Raw genomic sequence first — 13,836 nt, forward strand, 5'->3', positions numbered from 1 at the left:
AGGTTAGGTGAACAGCTGATTAAAAAGGGTGTTGGGGATTTCTGTTAACATATTATACACGTAACTCTGAAACAGCAGGCCAAGAATATTCTTTTATCATGACCAACAGTGGTACAGAGCACTTGCTTCCTTTTACGAATGTTCCTTTATACATGGACCCAGATTTTATTCAGTTTCTAAATAGTGTGGACTAAAAGAAAACATGAATATGTGTTGGCAGATCTCTCATCATGTTGGTACTAGCTAAGAAGGAATTTAAAGAACCTAAAACAGTATGTTGAAAATCACTCTGAATACACTGGAACTCATTTAACTAGCAACATAGACATCAGAGAGAAGCCATACAAAAGGAATCACTTCCTATTTCAATGTATAATCAATTATGAAACTCATTGCCATAGGACGTAGTCATGGCAACTAGCATATATCTATCAGAGGCTCAATCAGGCATGATAAATAAAATGGAACGGATTATATTTAGAGGTGACATGACCCCAATTAGCAGGTGTGCAGAGGACAAAAGCAGCAATGTATCACTTCCATCCTGATATCTTCTTTTTGAGTATCTCAGTTCTATTTGGCTGATCTCTATTGTAGACAATTGCTAGTTTAAGTGGGCCATTGGTCTGGTCCACCAAGGCAAGACTTTGGGTAAAAATTCTTGCCCGTTGACTCACCCCCAAACCCTTTCCTTGACAGATAGTTAATACAGTAAATGCATTTCCCATGTGCATCATAACTACGAGTGCATAGCTATTCATACTTTACAGTGCAAGGCAAAACAAAAAAACAAATGACTCTGCTCAGAAGCAACACTAAACCAAGTGAACCCTGGCCAAGGAGCACACATACCATCAGATCCTCACAGAACCACCAATGGTCTGATAGAACTATTGGGGCAGCTCCTCCCACACTTACTCTGCAGCCTGGAGAGGCCCAAGTAAAGACAGGAGTGAGGAGGCACAGATACAATACAGTGGTGCCCCGCTAGACGAATGCCTCGCTAGACGAAAGGCATTCGCTAGCGGAAGGCTGCCCCGCGAAAACCGCTATTGCATTGGTGCTTCGCTAGACAAAAAAATTGCTAGATGAAGATACTCGCAGAACGAATTATTTTCGTCTAGTGAGGCACCACTGTACTTACATACATTCCAATACAGATGCAGGCTGGAAAAGACAACAGAGACGGCGCCTGCCAAGGGGAGGGGGATTCCAAAGGGCAGGTATCGCACGAGGTGGTCGACTATATAAAAGGTGTGAAGCAATTATTTCAGGTATACCCCCGTTTCCTCCTCCTGGGAATGAGCATGACAACAGACATATTGCACCCTTTTGCTTGAGGATGGAGTATAAAAACAGTCTAGGACTCTTGATGCAGCATGGTCTCTATATACATAGACAGCAAAATATGGTAGCACAAACCATTCATCTTTTCCAAACTCCAAACAACCCTTGGCTTGTTCATCTAATTCCTTCATCTGGGAAAGCAACTGCAATATGCAGCTTCCAGCACTCCATCAAGAATCATCACAGATGGGATCTGGAAGCAAAACCTCCATATCAAGTCCCCAAAAGCTTAGGCATAAGAGATAAAACAGTGAGGGCCTAACTGGAAGACTACGCTCCAACTTCCTAAGGAAGCAACCCAAACACAGTTGTCTATTAGCCGAGCTTATGCAAACAAGCAATTGCTTATATAGCTGAAATGAGCATAGACCAAAAGCTATGAAAGAGATGCTTGGGTTTATGAGAAGTCATGGCAAACTCCTTTCCATATTTGCACTCTCAATTTTTACACGTGCACCTCTATCCTATTTCTGAACTTGGCAGACTGAGCATGAATAAAACGAAGAGACACTTAGTGGGGTTGCAGACTGTTCTGAATTTGAATAAAAAATTGCAGGCAGTGGATTGAGGGGGGGGGGAGTTGTCCCTGCAGCCCACAGGAAACCACACCAATTTCAGTTGCAGCTTTGGTTTCCATTTACTCAAAACAAGCATGCACACCCAAGCTGGAGCTTACAGGGAGAGGAGAAAATGCTGGTTGCTTGGGAAAATGTTTAATACAGTCCCAGTAGGTTTTGGGATACAGTATAGTCCTCCTTCAGGGGCAAGTTTAAAGAAGCAATTCTCATCAAGTGTGTGAAATGACAAATGAATTACTATAGTGGTCCAGGCACTCTTGATGAGATCTGTTATTTGAAACCTCCTTCTTCCTATCACGTGAACAACATAACCCTTAAAACCTCCAGAAGTCTTCTCATCCTTCTTGGAAAGCTCAGGGGAACATGAAGGAGGCTCCCAGAGGAACTGCAGAAACGACAACTTATTTGGTGACTATTCCACAATACAAGAGAAAATCAAATTGCATTGAAGAAAATGCCCAATTTCTTCCAACAGGCTTCCATTTCCATTTCCTATTTGCTCCTCCGGGGTCAAGGTCCAAGGTTCTTTGGTGATTATTAGCAGTAGGGAACAGATTTTTAACCCCACCCCCTTTTCCTTGATTTCTTTTCTTTTCTTTTCTTTTTTAAGAAAAAGCAATATGGCTTTGTCACAAAAACAAAGCCTTCAACCTCTAGCCTTGGCCTCCTCTGCGGTGTAAGAATATGTCTCGTTCCTCACAAACCAAGGCAGCCTTGGTACCAATGACACTTTGAGTCATTTATTTCACTTTCCTTATTACTGTATTTGCCTAACTCCAATAGCTTCTCTCATTATTGTTACGACGTTATAACTTCTGCATAAGGACATGCAAAACCTATGCAACTATCTAGTTCCTTACAAGAACAAAAAAAAAGAAGTTTCCACTCCTGCTTTTGCTCACAACAGCACTCCTTCCAAATTCTTCAGCATCTTTAGTGAGGATAACCTCCAATACCTGAAATGTACACTAGACAACAAAGCAGCTGAATGTGTGAACTGGAAAGCATTGTTTTTGAGGTGATGCAGTGATGTGATAGTTCAGTTTGTGGTGTAGTACCTGCAACAGACCCTTCCACAGGTTGAAATCACCACCTGATGTTGCGGTCATCAAATGATGAATATGCATGCATAAACCAGCACCTTTTTTTGCTAACTTAAAGAACAGCTAAAGGTTACACACAAACTGGTAATAGATATTTGGAGCCACATGGCTGTAGTATAGCTCTTTCTATCATACTGAATGATGTGTGAAAGGAGAACCTTTAGTGCATGTATTTTATGAAGAAATCCAGTACATGAAGCAGCCAAGATGATAAAGGAGGGAATCCTCCATTTCTAAAAGCTGCTTAGTTACTAATTTTGAGGTACACTTACATCTTTTACAGAGAGTGCTTAGCCATAAGCCTTTCCCCCTTTTACTTACTTGCTTTCTGATTTAAAAATCTAAAACACTAGAGACATTTCAACTCCTAAAAATTATTTATTTCAAGGCAGACCACTTGTGATCTTTACCTTGAGGGCAAACTACCGGGAAAAGTGTGTGTGTGTGTGTGTGTATCAATCATTCAACTGCACAAAATGTAAAGGTCTTGAAAAGCAGTTGTTGTAAGAATTTCAAGGTCTTTCTCATATATATATATATATATATATATACACACACACACACACACACACACACACACACACACCAAACAAATAAGGCCACATGTCTGAAAACAGCACAGAAAGACAGGTCTCACTCCATTTTGACTCCTAGCAGGCCAAGTGTTTTCATCTGCAGGGAGGAGGTGAGAAGTCTCTGCCTGAGGATGCGCCATTTCCCTCACAATGGACAGCCATTAGCCCTACAGGCCAGGGAGGAAACCTTTTGTTTTGCAGAAATGTGTGTCTGGGAGGGTCAAGGAGAGATGGCACAGGTATGGAAAATTCCCAAGTTACCTCCTCTGACCCTCCCCAATTTCAGGTAGGTAGCCGTGTTGGTCTGCCATAGTCAAAACAAAATAAAATAAAAAAATTCCTCCCAGTAGCACCTTAGAGACCAACTAAGTTTGTTCTTGGTATGAGCTTTCGTGTGCATGCACACTTCTTCAGATACACTGAAACGGAAGTCACCAGACTCTTAAATATAGTGAGGGAGTGGGGAGGGGTATTACTCAGAAGGGTGGCGGGAATGGGTGATCAGCTGATAGGTGTGGAAAACATGTAGACGACTCAGACCCTTCTGAGTAATACCCCTCCCCACTCCCTCACTATATTTAAGGGTCTGCTGACTTCAGTGTATCTGAAGAAGTGTCCATGCACACGAAACCTTCCCAATTTGTGATGTAGCTCTGATGTATTGGGGGGGGTCTTGGGTTACACCTCTTCTGTGATTGGATGCTGTTTCTGGGGGTGGGCTAGCCTCCGGGAGGGATTTTGAAATGTCTTTATAAGAGCATGCCTGCATTGTTCTGGGTCTTTCCCCCCGAAAATCACTGCTGTTGCAACAGCTTCAATAAAGATCAAGCTTACTAGCTGCTTTTCTTCTTAATCTTCTCTGGTTGGCCTCTGTTTTTTACTCCTACCAATGGAGAACCTGCAAAGGGCTTTGCAAGGGCTCTTGTGTACCCCATAAGGGAATAAGGGCAGATTTTTCCTGTTACACAGTCAAGGAGCCTTAAGAGGCTCACAAAAATGCTGAGGGCAGGAAAAGGAAACTGAAAACAATAATCTACATGCATGGTTCTGCAGGAAACTTTAGGGCTACTTCACGTCACATACCTCAGTAATGGAAAATAAGACTATATGCAACAATTGCTCAATCTGTTTATTGGCACACCCATGTCACACTTCAAATGTGACAAGTGTACATACTTTTTCTTACATACAGATGAAATACTGCCACTGCTGCAGCCTACAAGTCATTTGGTAGTCAGGCTACATATTAGGAACATTTGAGCCTAGCTAAATGCCCTCCTTTGCCTTTCCATCCTACTGTACTATGATAGTTCCCTTCACCTGTAAGGGGGGAAATGTTATCTCGATATACACATCACTTGTTGCAGCCGCTACACCATTCTTATTAGCTGCACTACAATGAGATTTCATACTGGCTTCTTCAAAAACTTGAGAAACACTATCAATTTTAAATCAGGATAAAATCTCTAAGCTGAGATTCACCTGAGATCTAAAGAAGCAATCCAATCAGTCTTGGTCCTGCTAACTCCTTGAAAGCAAAAGGCCGTGTCATGAACCCTTGTCTTCAAGGAGCAAAATTAGATTGTTTTCCTTCCTTGTCCTTAATTTCAAAATAATTCAATGATCCGTATTTAATACTCACTGTGCAGCTATTACGAAGGGCTTCAAATTTACGCTGGATTTCATCTCTATGAGCCTAAAGGAGGTAAGAAGTTGATCATCAATTTTTTCATACATTACTTTTAGAATCCAACAGCTGTTTTCTTTCTTTCTAAATGAACTGCAGAACAATCTACCAGCAAGCAAAGTTAAAAAGGCAGATGCTGCAGGCTATGAATGCTACCAGGACAAAAGAACCAAACGTTGTGTCGACTTAAGGCATCCTCATGCTTCCGTGTTCTCAGCTACTGGAGCTAAATGTACAACTGAATGCACTGCTTCATGGCAAATGCCAAAATATTCCTTTTCAGCGGCCTTCAGAAGGTAGTTGCCATTTAATACGAGTTTTGAAATTGTTTGCCTTGCGTATTTTATTTCCACATCTGAGCTACTACTTCATGGGATTTAAAAATAAATAAATAAATCCTACACATGTATTTAAGAGTCCACACACAAACACAAAGTGTTAGAAAAGCCTATCATGGAGATTAGGCAAACTTACCAAGCACTTCAGCCACACAACCACAAGCCTAACAAGCAGCCTGATGCCTTCCCCAAGGAGTGACCAAACCAGCTAATAATTTTATGCTTATTATTGCTTGGATCATGGAAGTCTAACATTCAAAGACATGAAGCATTTCGTTTCAAGACAACTGCGAAAAGGCATGCACCGTTTTAAGTGTTTTTGCAAGCAAAGTGTGACACAAAGACAAAGCTCATCTTCCAGCCACTAGACCCTCTCCCATCAGTCCGATTGAGGCAGTCTCAAGCCGCAGCAATGGGACTCTCAGGTCACTGGTTGCTCATTGGACATTTCTTCTTTATTCAAGCCAACCCATTCATTCCCAAGACACCCAAGGCGGAAAAGCTGCTCAACCCAAGTCTGAAGTGAATGACTAGAAAATGAACTTTTTCTTCCACCAATCAGCTGAAAGAGGCTCAAACAAGACCCCCTCCCCCCTTCCCAGCATTCCACTAGATTTAATTACCCAATTCTTAATGGGGTGTTTGAATCATTAGACTGAAACAGGAGCTCTTTTGAGGAAATGCAGACTGTCATTTTAGTGCTTAGTAAAATCATCTCGTACAGCATGCCCCTGTTTCTATTGGCCTAGAAGCCAAGTATTCCACATTTCCATTTCTGCACTGGAAAAGATCAGATAGAGAAGCAGAGCAGTGGCCAACCTTTTGCAAGTGTGTCACAAGTCCAACGTACAAGACATTGCCATTCTAACAGGCACTACAGCGCATGTGTAGATCTCTCCCACCACCCTCCAAAAAGCGAAGAAACCATTGGGCTAGGTTTTGCCTCGCATCCACTGAGCCAGAGAGTAGGCAACAGCACAGCATGGCAGAGGTTGGCACTATGGGCGTTTCCAAGCCGCACTGTGACCCTTTCCCATGGAAAGCTTCCTTATATATTTGTCCAACTGGCCCAGCAGTCTACTCTGAGCATCAGTGTCTCTCTGGAGCCCCAAGTTCCATTAGTTTGGGAGCAGGCAATGCAATTATAGATTCTAGGTAACTTTGGACAATCGCATTACAGAAAGCATTACAGTACAACCACCCATGTGAAAAAGTCACCCTATGCTCTCTAACGTGACCCACGGACCCTTGGGCTTCAGTCCAGGAGTGTCACAAACTCCTACTGCCTGTGCCACTTATGGCACCCATGCCTCAGGTTGACCACTCATGGGATAGAGCACGGCATTCATTACTCACAAGTTTCCTGTGCTAGTATAGTTGCATTTCCTAATAGTTAGCACTCAGCTTATGTGCATCTTAGAACGCAGAAGAGGTCGGGCTTTCCTTCCCCAGGATACCAATACCACAAGCAATACATGCACAGGTCTACAGCTTAATCCCTCAAGCCCCAAGGTACAGCTGCAAAAGCGGTTAAAGGGGTCCCTAATGAAAGACACTGTTCCTTTCATTAGCATCCACTGAGACACAAGCCCACTTCCAGCATTGCTGGGTGCACGAAGCCACAGCTGGCAGCCAAAGCAGGAGTTAATAATCACTACCACCCAACGATTTGGCAAACCTTAAAATGAAGATCCAGCTTCATAAAAGCACATGGTTGTTTATTTGGGTTTTTGTTTTGTTTTTTGCAAGGGCAAGATCTTTTTTTTAAAAAAAAAATCAGTAGCATATAGTATACATTTAGGTTCAGTTCGGGGGAGGGGGGTAAAAAATATATGAAAGAGTACCTTAATGAAGGATTCACTATTTCTGCATAGTAAGATATACAACTGACACCTTTGTTAGGGAACAAGTATAAGGCAACATTTATTTCACCAGCTTCCTTTAAAAACGGGGCAGCGCAGCAGCATGAAACTACAATATTAAAGAGAATCCTCACCCACCCAAACAAAATCACAGTACTTCTGTGAAAAAAGGGACACAAATCCACAGGAATGATGGTTCCAAAATATCAGTTACTTACCTGTAACCAGCCTTTTTCAAAGTTAAATCTGACCATTAATATATCACAAAACTTTCACGAAAATAAAGACGTTGTGCTTCAATAATACAGTGGTACCTGAGCTTACATACACTTCAGGTTACAGACTCTGCTAACCCAGAAATAACGCTTCAGGTTAAGAACTTTGCTTCAGGATAAGAACAGAAATTGTGCTCTGGTGGCGCAGCGGGAGGTCCCATTAGCTAAAGTGGTGCTTCAGGTTAAGAACAGGTTCAGGTTAAGAACGGACCTCCAGAGATACCACTGTATGCTGTATTTGGAGGTTGAGGAATCTATGTCCCATACGGATTATCTCAAGGGAAATCCACACAAAGCTGGCATCAATTCTCAGAGCTACTGTCCTTTCGGTGGTTGAATAGGGTTACAGAGGGACCCTTTTGTTGAATTTCTTGCCTCTAAACCAGGATATTTCAATGCCAATGCTGTACAATCCTAAAGTAGTTATGAAAGGTAGAGTATATGGTGTTTCAGAATCCAAGGAATGTTGGATAAGGGGAGGCCCCAGCTTGAGTTCAGTGTTAGTTTATATTCTGATATCAAGGCATGATTCAGAGCACAGAGAACAATTCTACTGCAGGTATTTCTTCCCCCTTTCAGAAGCCTTGATCATTCACTCTCCTACCTTTTCCTTCTACAGCTTCATGACAGCATCTCAACTCACGTAAGGACTTTAGGTGCTCTCGGTGCACTCTTTAAAACAGAGCACTCCAATGTTAGTCCGCTGCTTGTAAACCCACTGAAAATAATAGACATGGCTAATTTAGGTCCATTAATTTCAATGGGTCTACTCGGAGTACAAAGCTTAGCTGGTTACAATCCTCATGTTACGCTGGGTAAACTCTTCGGAAAGATCATTCACCAACGGATCATCTTCCCCTCCTCTAAAAAGGCCTGGGTGTAAAGGCCGTTGTGTCTGGACTGGGTTTCAAAATGGCAACAGAAATGGAGTTATACTTCTTCTCAATGTCACTTAGCTGTGCTCCTGTTTCAAAGAAACAGGTAGAAGGAATGAGACTGGTGCCCCAAAGGAAGAATTTGAAGACACCATATATGGGTACTTTCATGGAACCCAAAACGACTGTCTAAATCTTGAACGTGCCAGATGACAAGTAGAAAGTAGAACAATAGCAACAATCTAGTCCTTAAAAGGAAGTCACCATTCCTGATCAGGCATATTTCCTTTACAAATCCAGACAAAGGAAAACATCACATCTATGGAGGCTGATCCATATGGAAAAAAATAAGTGTAGATCTGTTAGGAGCACATTTTCAACAAACATCAGAGACATAAGATGAAGCAAAGCAAAACATATCAAGCTAAGCCATCTGCAGATGATCATTCTCAACCAAGGGTATATTTCAATATTACAATTTCAAGCCAGCCAAGAGCATCACTCAATTGTATGCTTCAAGGGCACAACTCCTTACACCAGCCCAGAATGCTGGAGCTTACCGTCAGAGCTTGAATCTCCTCTTCTGCCTCAGCCGTGGTCTCCTCTAGCTCAGTTTTAGCCTCCCGGAGTTGACTTTCCAGGGCTGCGCGGGCAGCCTGCAACCCCGAAATCTGAGATTCCCTCTCCTGGAGGGTGAGCTGCAATTCTGTAAGCTGCCGCTTCAACTCCAATTTTTGTTCTTCATGTTCAAGGCTAACCTGAAGAATTTAAATACAGTATTGATACGTATGGACTTCAAAATGGAAGTTTGCTTAAGATCTTTCAGCGATGTCCTTCTGCTATTTATGTAGGACAAAAAAGTAATCTCCACGCAAAGGAACACCTGGACATAAATCTGATATCAGATAGGATAATATTCACAAAGCAGAAGCAGAACATTTTAATCTCCCTGGATACTCTGCTTCTGACCTGACGGCTGTCATTCTCCGGAGGAATTTCAAAGGGTGAAATAGCTGAATTTATTTGGGTCTGAAATGAGACAGGGTTTCTTGTCCTGCTACAGGCCTGAACACAATCATCCTAGCACTGCAGAGTGAATTATCATAACTACCACTGCCATGCACATTCAATGGGCTTATTTTGCAAACATTTAAACTCAAACTGAATTGTCACAAATTGCATTTCTTACATGTTACCATGACAGCTCTATTTTATTTTTTTTTGAAAAACGTATACCAAGGATCATACTACACCTCTACTGAAGTGGCCTCTGATCTACAAAAGCTTATGCCGTGACAATCACAACCCACCACCCATGTGGCCAGATGTACATGAATTGCTCAACTGCGTATAAGGACAGGCTTTCATTTGGAAAGCTTCCCCCCAACACACACACCTTAACTCACTCTCATATGCCTTTTCAACAACACCTGCATTCCTTGCAGCTCATTCCTCCAATGAAAACCACCCTCAGAATATTTGCCTCTCTCCATACACAGATCAACATTAATTTTCACTTCTTCCTTCCTAACACTATGGAATTCCAATTTCTTAATAAATTTACATTTTTGAAAGTGAGGATATAAAAATAAGTGATATAATCTAATACAGGTGGCTCCCCACTTACAGAGAGGTTACGTTCTCCCCCCCCCCATACACACTGTGTGCATAGATCATGTAAAGTGGGGAGCACCCTCTAAATACCCTTTAAACGCTCTCTGTGCCACTTTCTCTTCAATCCATACCAAAAATACTGTATCCAAAAATATCCACAACTAGAATTGAAACTCTGGGGCTCGCAGGAGGCTGGAGGATGCACAGGAAAGGGGCTGTTGCTGCTGCAATACCCTGCACGTCAGCTGTTAGGCGGGGAGGCTGAGCAGCGTAAACAAAGTCCCGCTGTGCCTCTGGTCTCTCTGGGGTTTCCTCTGCCCACACGGACATCCTCTTTGGGCTTTGGGGAAGCCACAAGGACTCACCGGCTCTCTCCCGCCATTTCTGGGTTTGAACTGACTTATTTATTTTCCAGCACCATGAGTATCTAACTCAGAAGTGAACTGATCACACATAAGTGGGGTGCCACCTGTAGATGTCTAAATGTCCAGCTAAGCAGGCTATTGAGTTTCTCTCTCTGGCATTTCTTGTTTCGGATGCAGTTCAAAAAGCATCAGCAACACATTTTCAAAATCCAAAATTGCCGTAAGCATTGCCACTTCTGAATAATTAAACATGTCAGGTGTTTATGGCAACCAAGTAGGTTAATGGCAGGTTGCAGTTTTAAGGATGTCACCCTAGAAAAAGCTTCACGTACTATTCTGAAGGAGGCCAACATATACAATGAGGAGAGAAGAGTCACTTGTCTAGCTGGTCTTCAGACCCAAATTACAGATTGATCTATTCTGCGTACCAGTGAAAACTATGCCCAAACAGCCCTGTGAAAGCCATTCCAAGGAGACCTAAAATAATCATGTTGAGCAGTCACCCCACTTTCTCCCATGAGAAGAGGCAGTCTCATCTTGAAGTTATGAACAGACACTCCACAGTTATCATCCTGCTCAAGGGGCTTGAGAACTTTCACCTTCATTCACTTGGCGCTACCGCAAGGACAGAGAAAACCTGCCACATTGCCATTTTGCCAGCGCCAGCTAGACAATTCAGTTTCATTTATAGAAGCAGCAGCAATACTGACATTGGCAAGCAAACTTTTACCTCTCGCAATCTAGTCTCCAGCTCCAACAAGCGAGCCTTGTCATTGTGGTCCTGATGACTGATCTTCTCCAACTGTTCCTCCAGCTTACTGTTCTGGGCCTCCAATTTTCCAGCTTGAGTTTCCAGATAAAATTTCTGCTGTCTGAGCTCAGAAATCATTTCTTCTTGGGCTTTCCTGAAAAGTGGGGGGAAGTTGTACTCTAGTCCTGGCCAAAAAGCCTTTTCTTACATTGGGATGCAGAAGAAATGGCTCCCTAGGCCAGGAGTACTGATGCATCAGCAGAGCCAACCCCATCCAATCATATGAACACTTTTATTTTGAAAAGGTCACATTTACCACCCAAACTGCTGCTATAGAACACGGATGTAACTTGAGCCTTCTCCCTAATCACAAAAAATATCTGACCATTTGCCCAATGAAAATTGGCTAATCCTGCAACTGGGCTTTAGGACAACAAGCTAACTGGTGTTATGCCATTCTGAATGCCAGTTGCTGCCTCTTGTGCCTGGGTCCTGGCTTGAGGGTTTCCCATAGACATCTGGTCAGCCACTGTGAGAACAGGATGCCGGACTAGATGGGCCATTGGTTCTTATGTTCAAAGTTAAGAGCAACCATTAAGAACTGTTCCCCCTAGTGACTTAATGCTGCTCACAACTACAATACTGACAACACACCTGGAAACAGTAGTATACAGGTGAAACTCGAAAAATTAGAATATCGTGGAAAAGTCCATTTATGTAAGCAATTGTTTTCATTAGCTACTGGAGTTTAATATATGAGATAGACTCTTGACATGCAAAGCGAGATATGTCAAGCCTTTGTTTGTTATAATTGTGATGATTATGGCATGCAGCTGATGAAAACCCCAAAGTTGAAATTGTTAATTTGGGGTTCTCATCAGCTGTACGCCATAATCATCACAATTAAAACAAATAAAGGCTTCACATATCTCGCTTTGCATGTCATGAGTCTATCTCACATATTAGTTTCACCTTTTAAGTTGAATTACTGAAAGAAATGAACCTTTCCACGATATTCTAATTTTTCGAGTTTCACCTGTATCTGCTTTTCCCCTGCTATATAACTATAAGCCTCAGGAGTTTGTCCTGTTGTATCCAATTCCTATCCTACTCAGAGTAGACCCAATGAAACTAATGAGCTTGACTATGTCCTTTAATTTCAATGGGTCTCCTCTGAAGAGAACTTAAGTTGGATACAAGTCACAGCTGTTATTCTCCTACCTAAAGCTATCATTATGTGCACAAGAAATTTGCGTAATCTCAATTTTCCTCGCTCAGAAAATGTCTCAGAGGTTGGTTCGGGAACTGAAAACAAAAATTTAAAGAAAAAATTAAAGTGGCATACCAAAAAATAAAAAGAGGTAAAGGTTGCTAAGCCACCTCTCAACCAAAGGGAAATTTTGGACTGGCAAGCGTTAATAGACACAGCAGCCGAACAGAAGGCAGTGGAGATTTCAGGGAGTTTCTCTTCAGCTAGAAAAAATGCCCTCAAGTCATCGGTTCTTTATGAAAAGCACAGAAAAGGGCTTGTTTCACTAACAGTTACAGGCACTCCAAACTTCCCCAGGGGGCTGTGAGCCAAAGGACAGCTTCATGCTTACATGTTCCTCTGCGTAAATAGGCTGCTATTTGCTGCAAGCTTATTAGCTTCAGACAGTTCCACTATTCTCTGTTCCAGAGACCTAATCTTTGAATCCATGGCATTGAGCATCTGAAAGAAAGATACCTACAGTTAATATGACTTAAGGGTGGCTTTCAAACTATGTTCTGAAGAGCCCAGAGGACTCCTTACAGAATAAGTTTAGTGGTGGCTGACAAGCTCACTTACCATTAATTACTGAGCTTCCTTTGCAATGCAAAACTGGGACACATTCTTAATTTGGAGAAGGGCTCAGAAGCTACTCATCACTTCATGTTAGTTGTGTGTGAACCCTACAGCACTCCCCAGAAACGTATGCTGCATACAAGCATTCCAGGGCACATGTGCACAGGGCTCCTGCGGACAAGCATGTCATGGGGGATTTGAAAAATGCTGTGTGTGCTTCTTTCAGAACAAAGCAATTCTCTCCAGGTATGAATATATAGCATGGCCCCTTGCTGAAACAGATCGAATTATTCAAGCTGGGGAATGCAGTCACAGTTAACTGTTATATGGAGCATGTCCGGTTTAGCGAAGCCAAGTGGGGATTCCCATACAGAGCCACTATCAATAATCTGCTCATATTTATTTCTACAGGAAACTAAAACTAGATTAAGAGCACACTACCCCTGGATATTTGCGGAAACATTTCAAGGTATCCCAAACAAGCCCTTTGGCTAAGGACCCCACACAGAAGCTGTTTACAATGCAGCTCTCTCAAACTGCTCTTAGGAAGCTCTTCAGTGGCCCAATTCTAAGAGTTGCTGCTCTAGTAATAAGCATTTAGGATGAGTGCATTGACTGCATCTCAAGCAAAGCTGATCTAG

General features: G+C 42.3%; 1 protein-coding gene across 9 annotated transcripts in view; it reads right to left on the bottom strand.

Annotated features, from left to right (window-relative positions):
- CIT (citron rho-interacting serine/threonine kinase) overlaps positions 1-13,836 on the bottom strand; it is a 99,832-nt gene that overhangs the window by 33,945 nt on the left and 52,051 nt on the right. For 8 of the 9 annotated variants that reach the window (XM_033136047.1, XM_033136044.1, XM_033136041.1 and 5 more), the window contains exons 21-24: positions 12,972-13,081; positions 11,350-11,524; positions 9,201-9,398; positions 5,246-5,299 (exon numbers count right to left, since the gene is read on the bottom strand). In XM_033136047.1, the coding sequence (XP_032991938.1) occupies positions 5,246-5,299; positions 9,201-9,398; positions 11,350-11,524; positions 12,972-13,081 (537 nt within the window). The remainder of the gene's footprint in view (positions 1-5,245; positions 5,300-9,200; positions 9,399-11,349; positions 11,525-12,971; positions 13,082-13,836) is intronic. The other variant, XM_033136046.1, reaches the window with a different exon arrangement.

This window comes from Lacerta agilis, chromosome 17 (assembly GCF_009819535.1).
Source record: "Lacerta agilis isolate rLacAgi1 chromosome 17, rLacAgi1.pri, whole genome shotgun sequence".
Lineage (NCBI taxonomy): Eukaryota > Metazoa > Chordata > Lepidosauria > Squamata > Lacertidae > Lacerta > Lacerta agilis.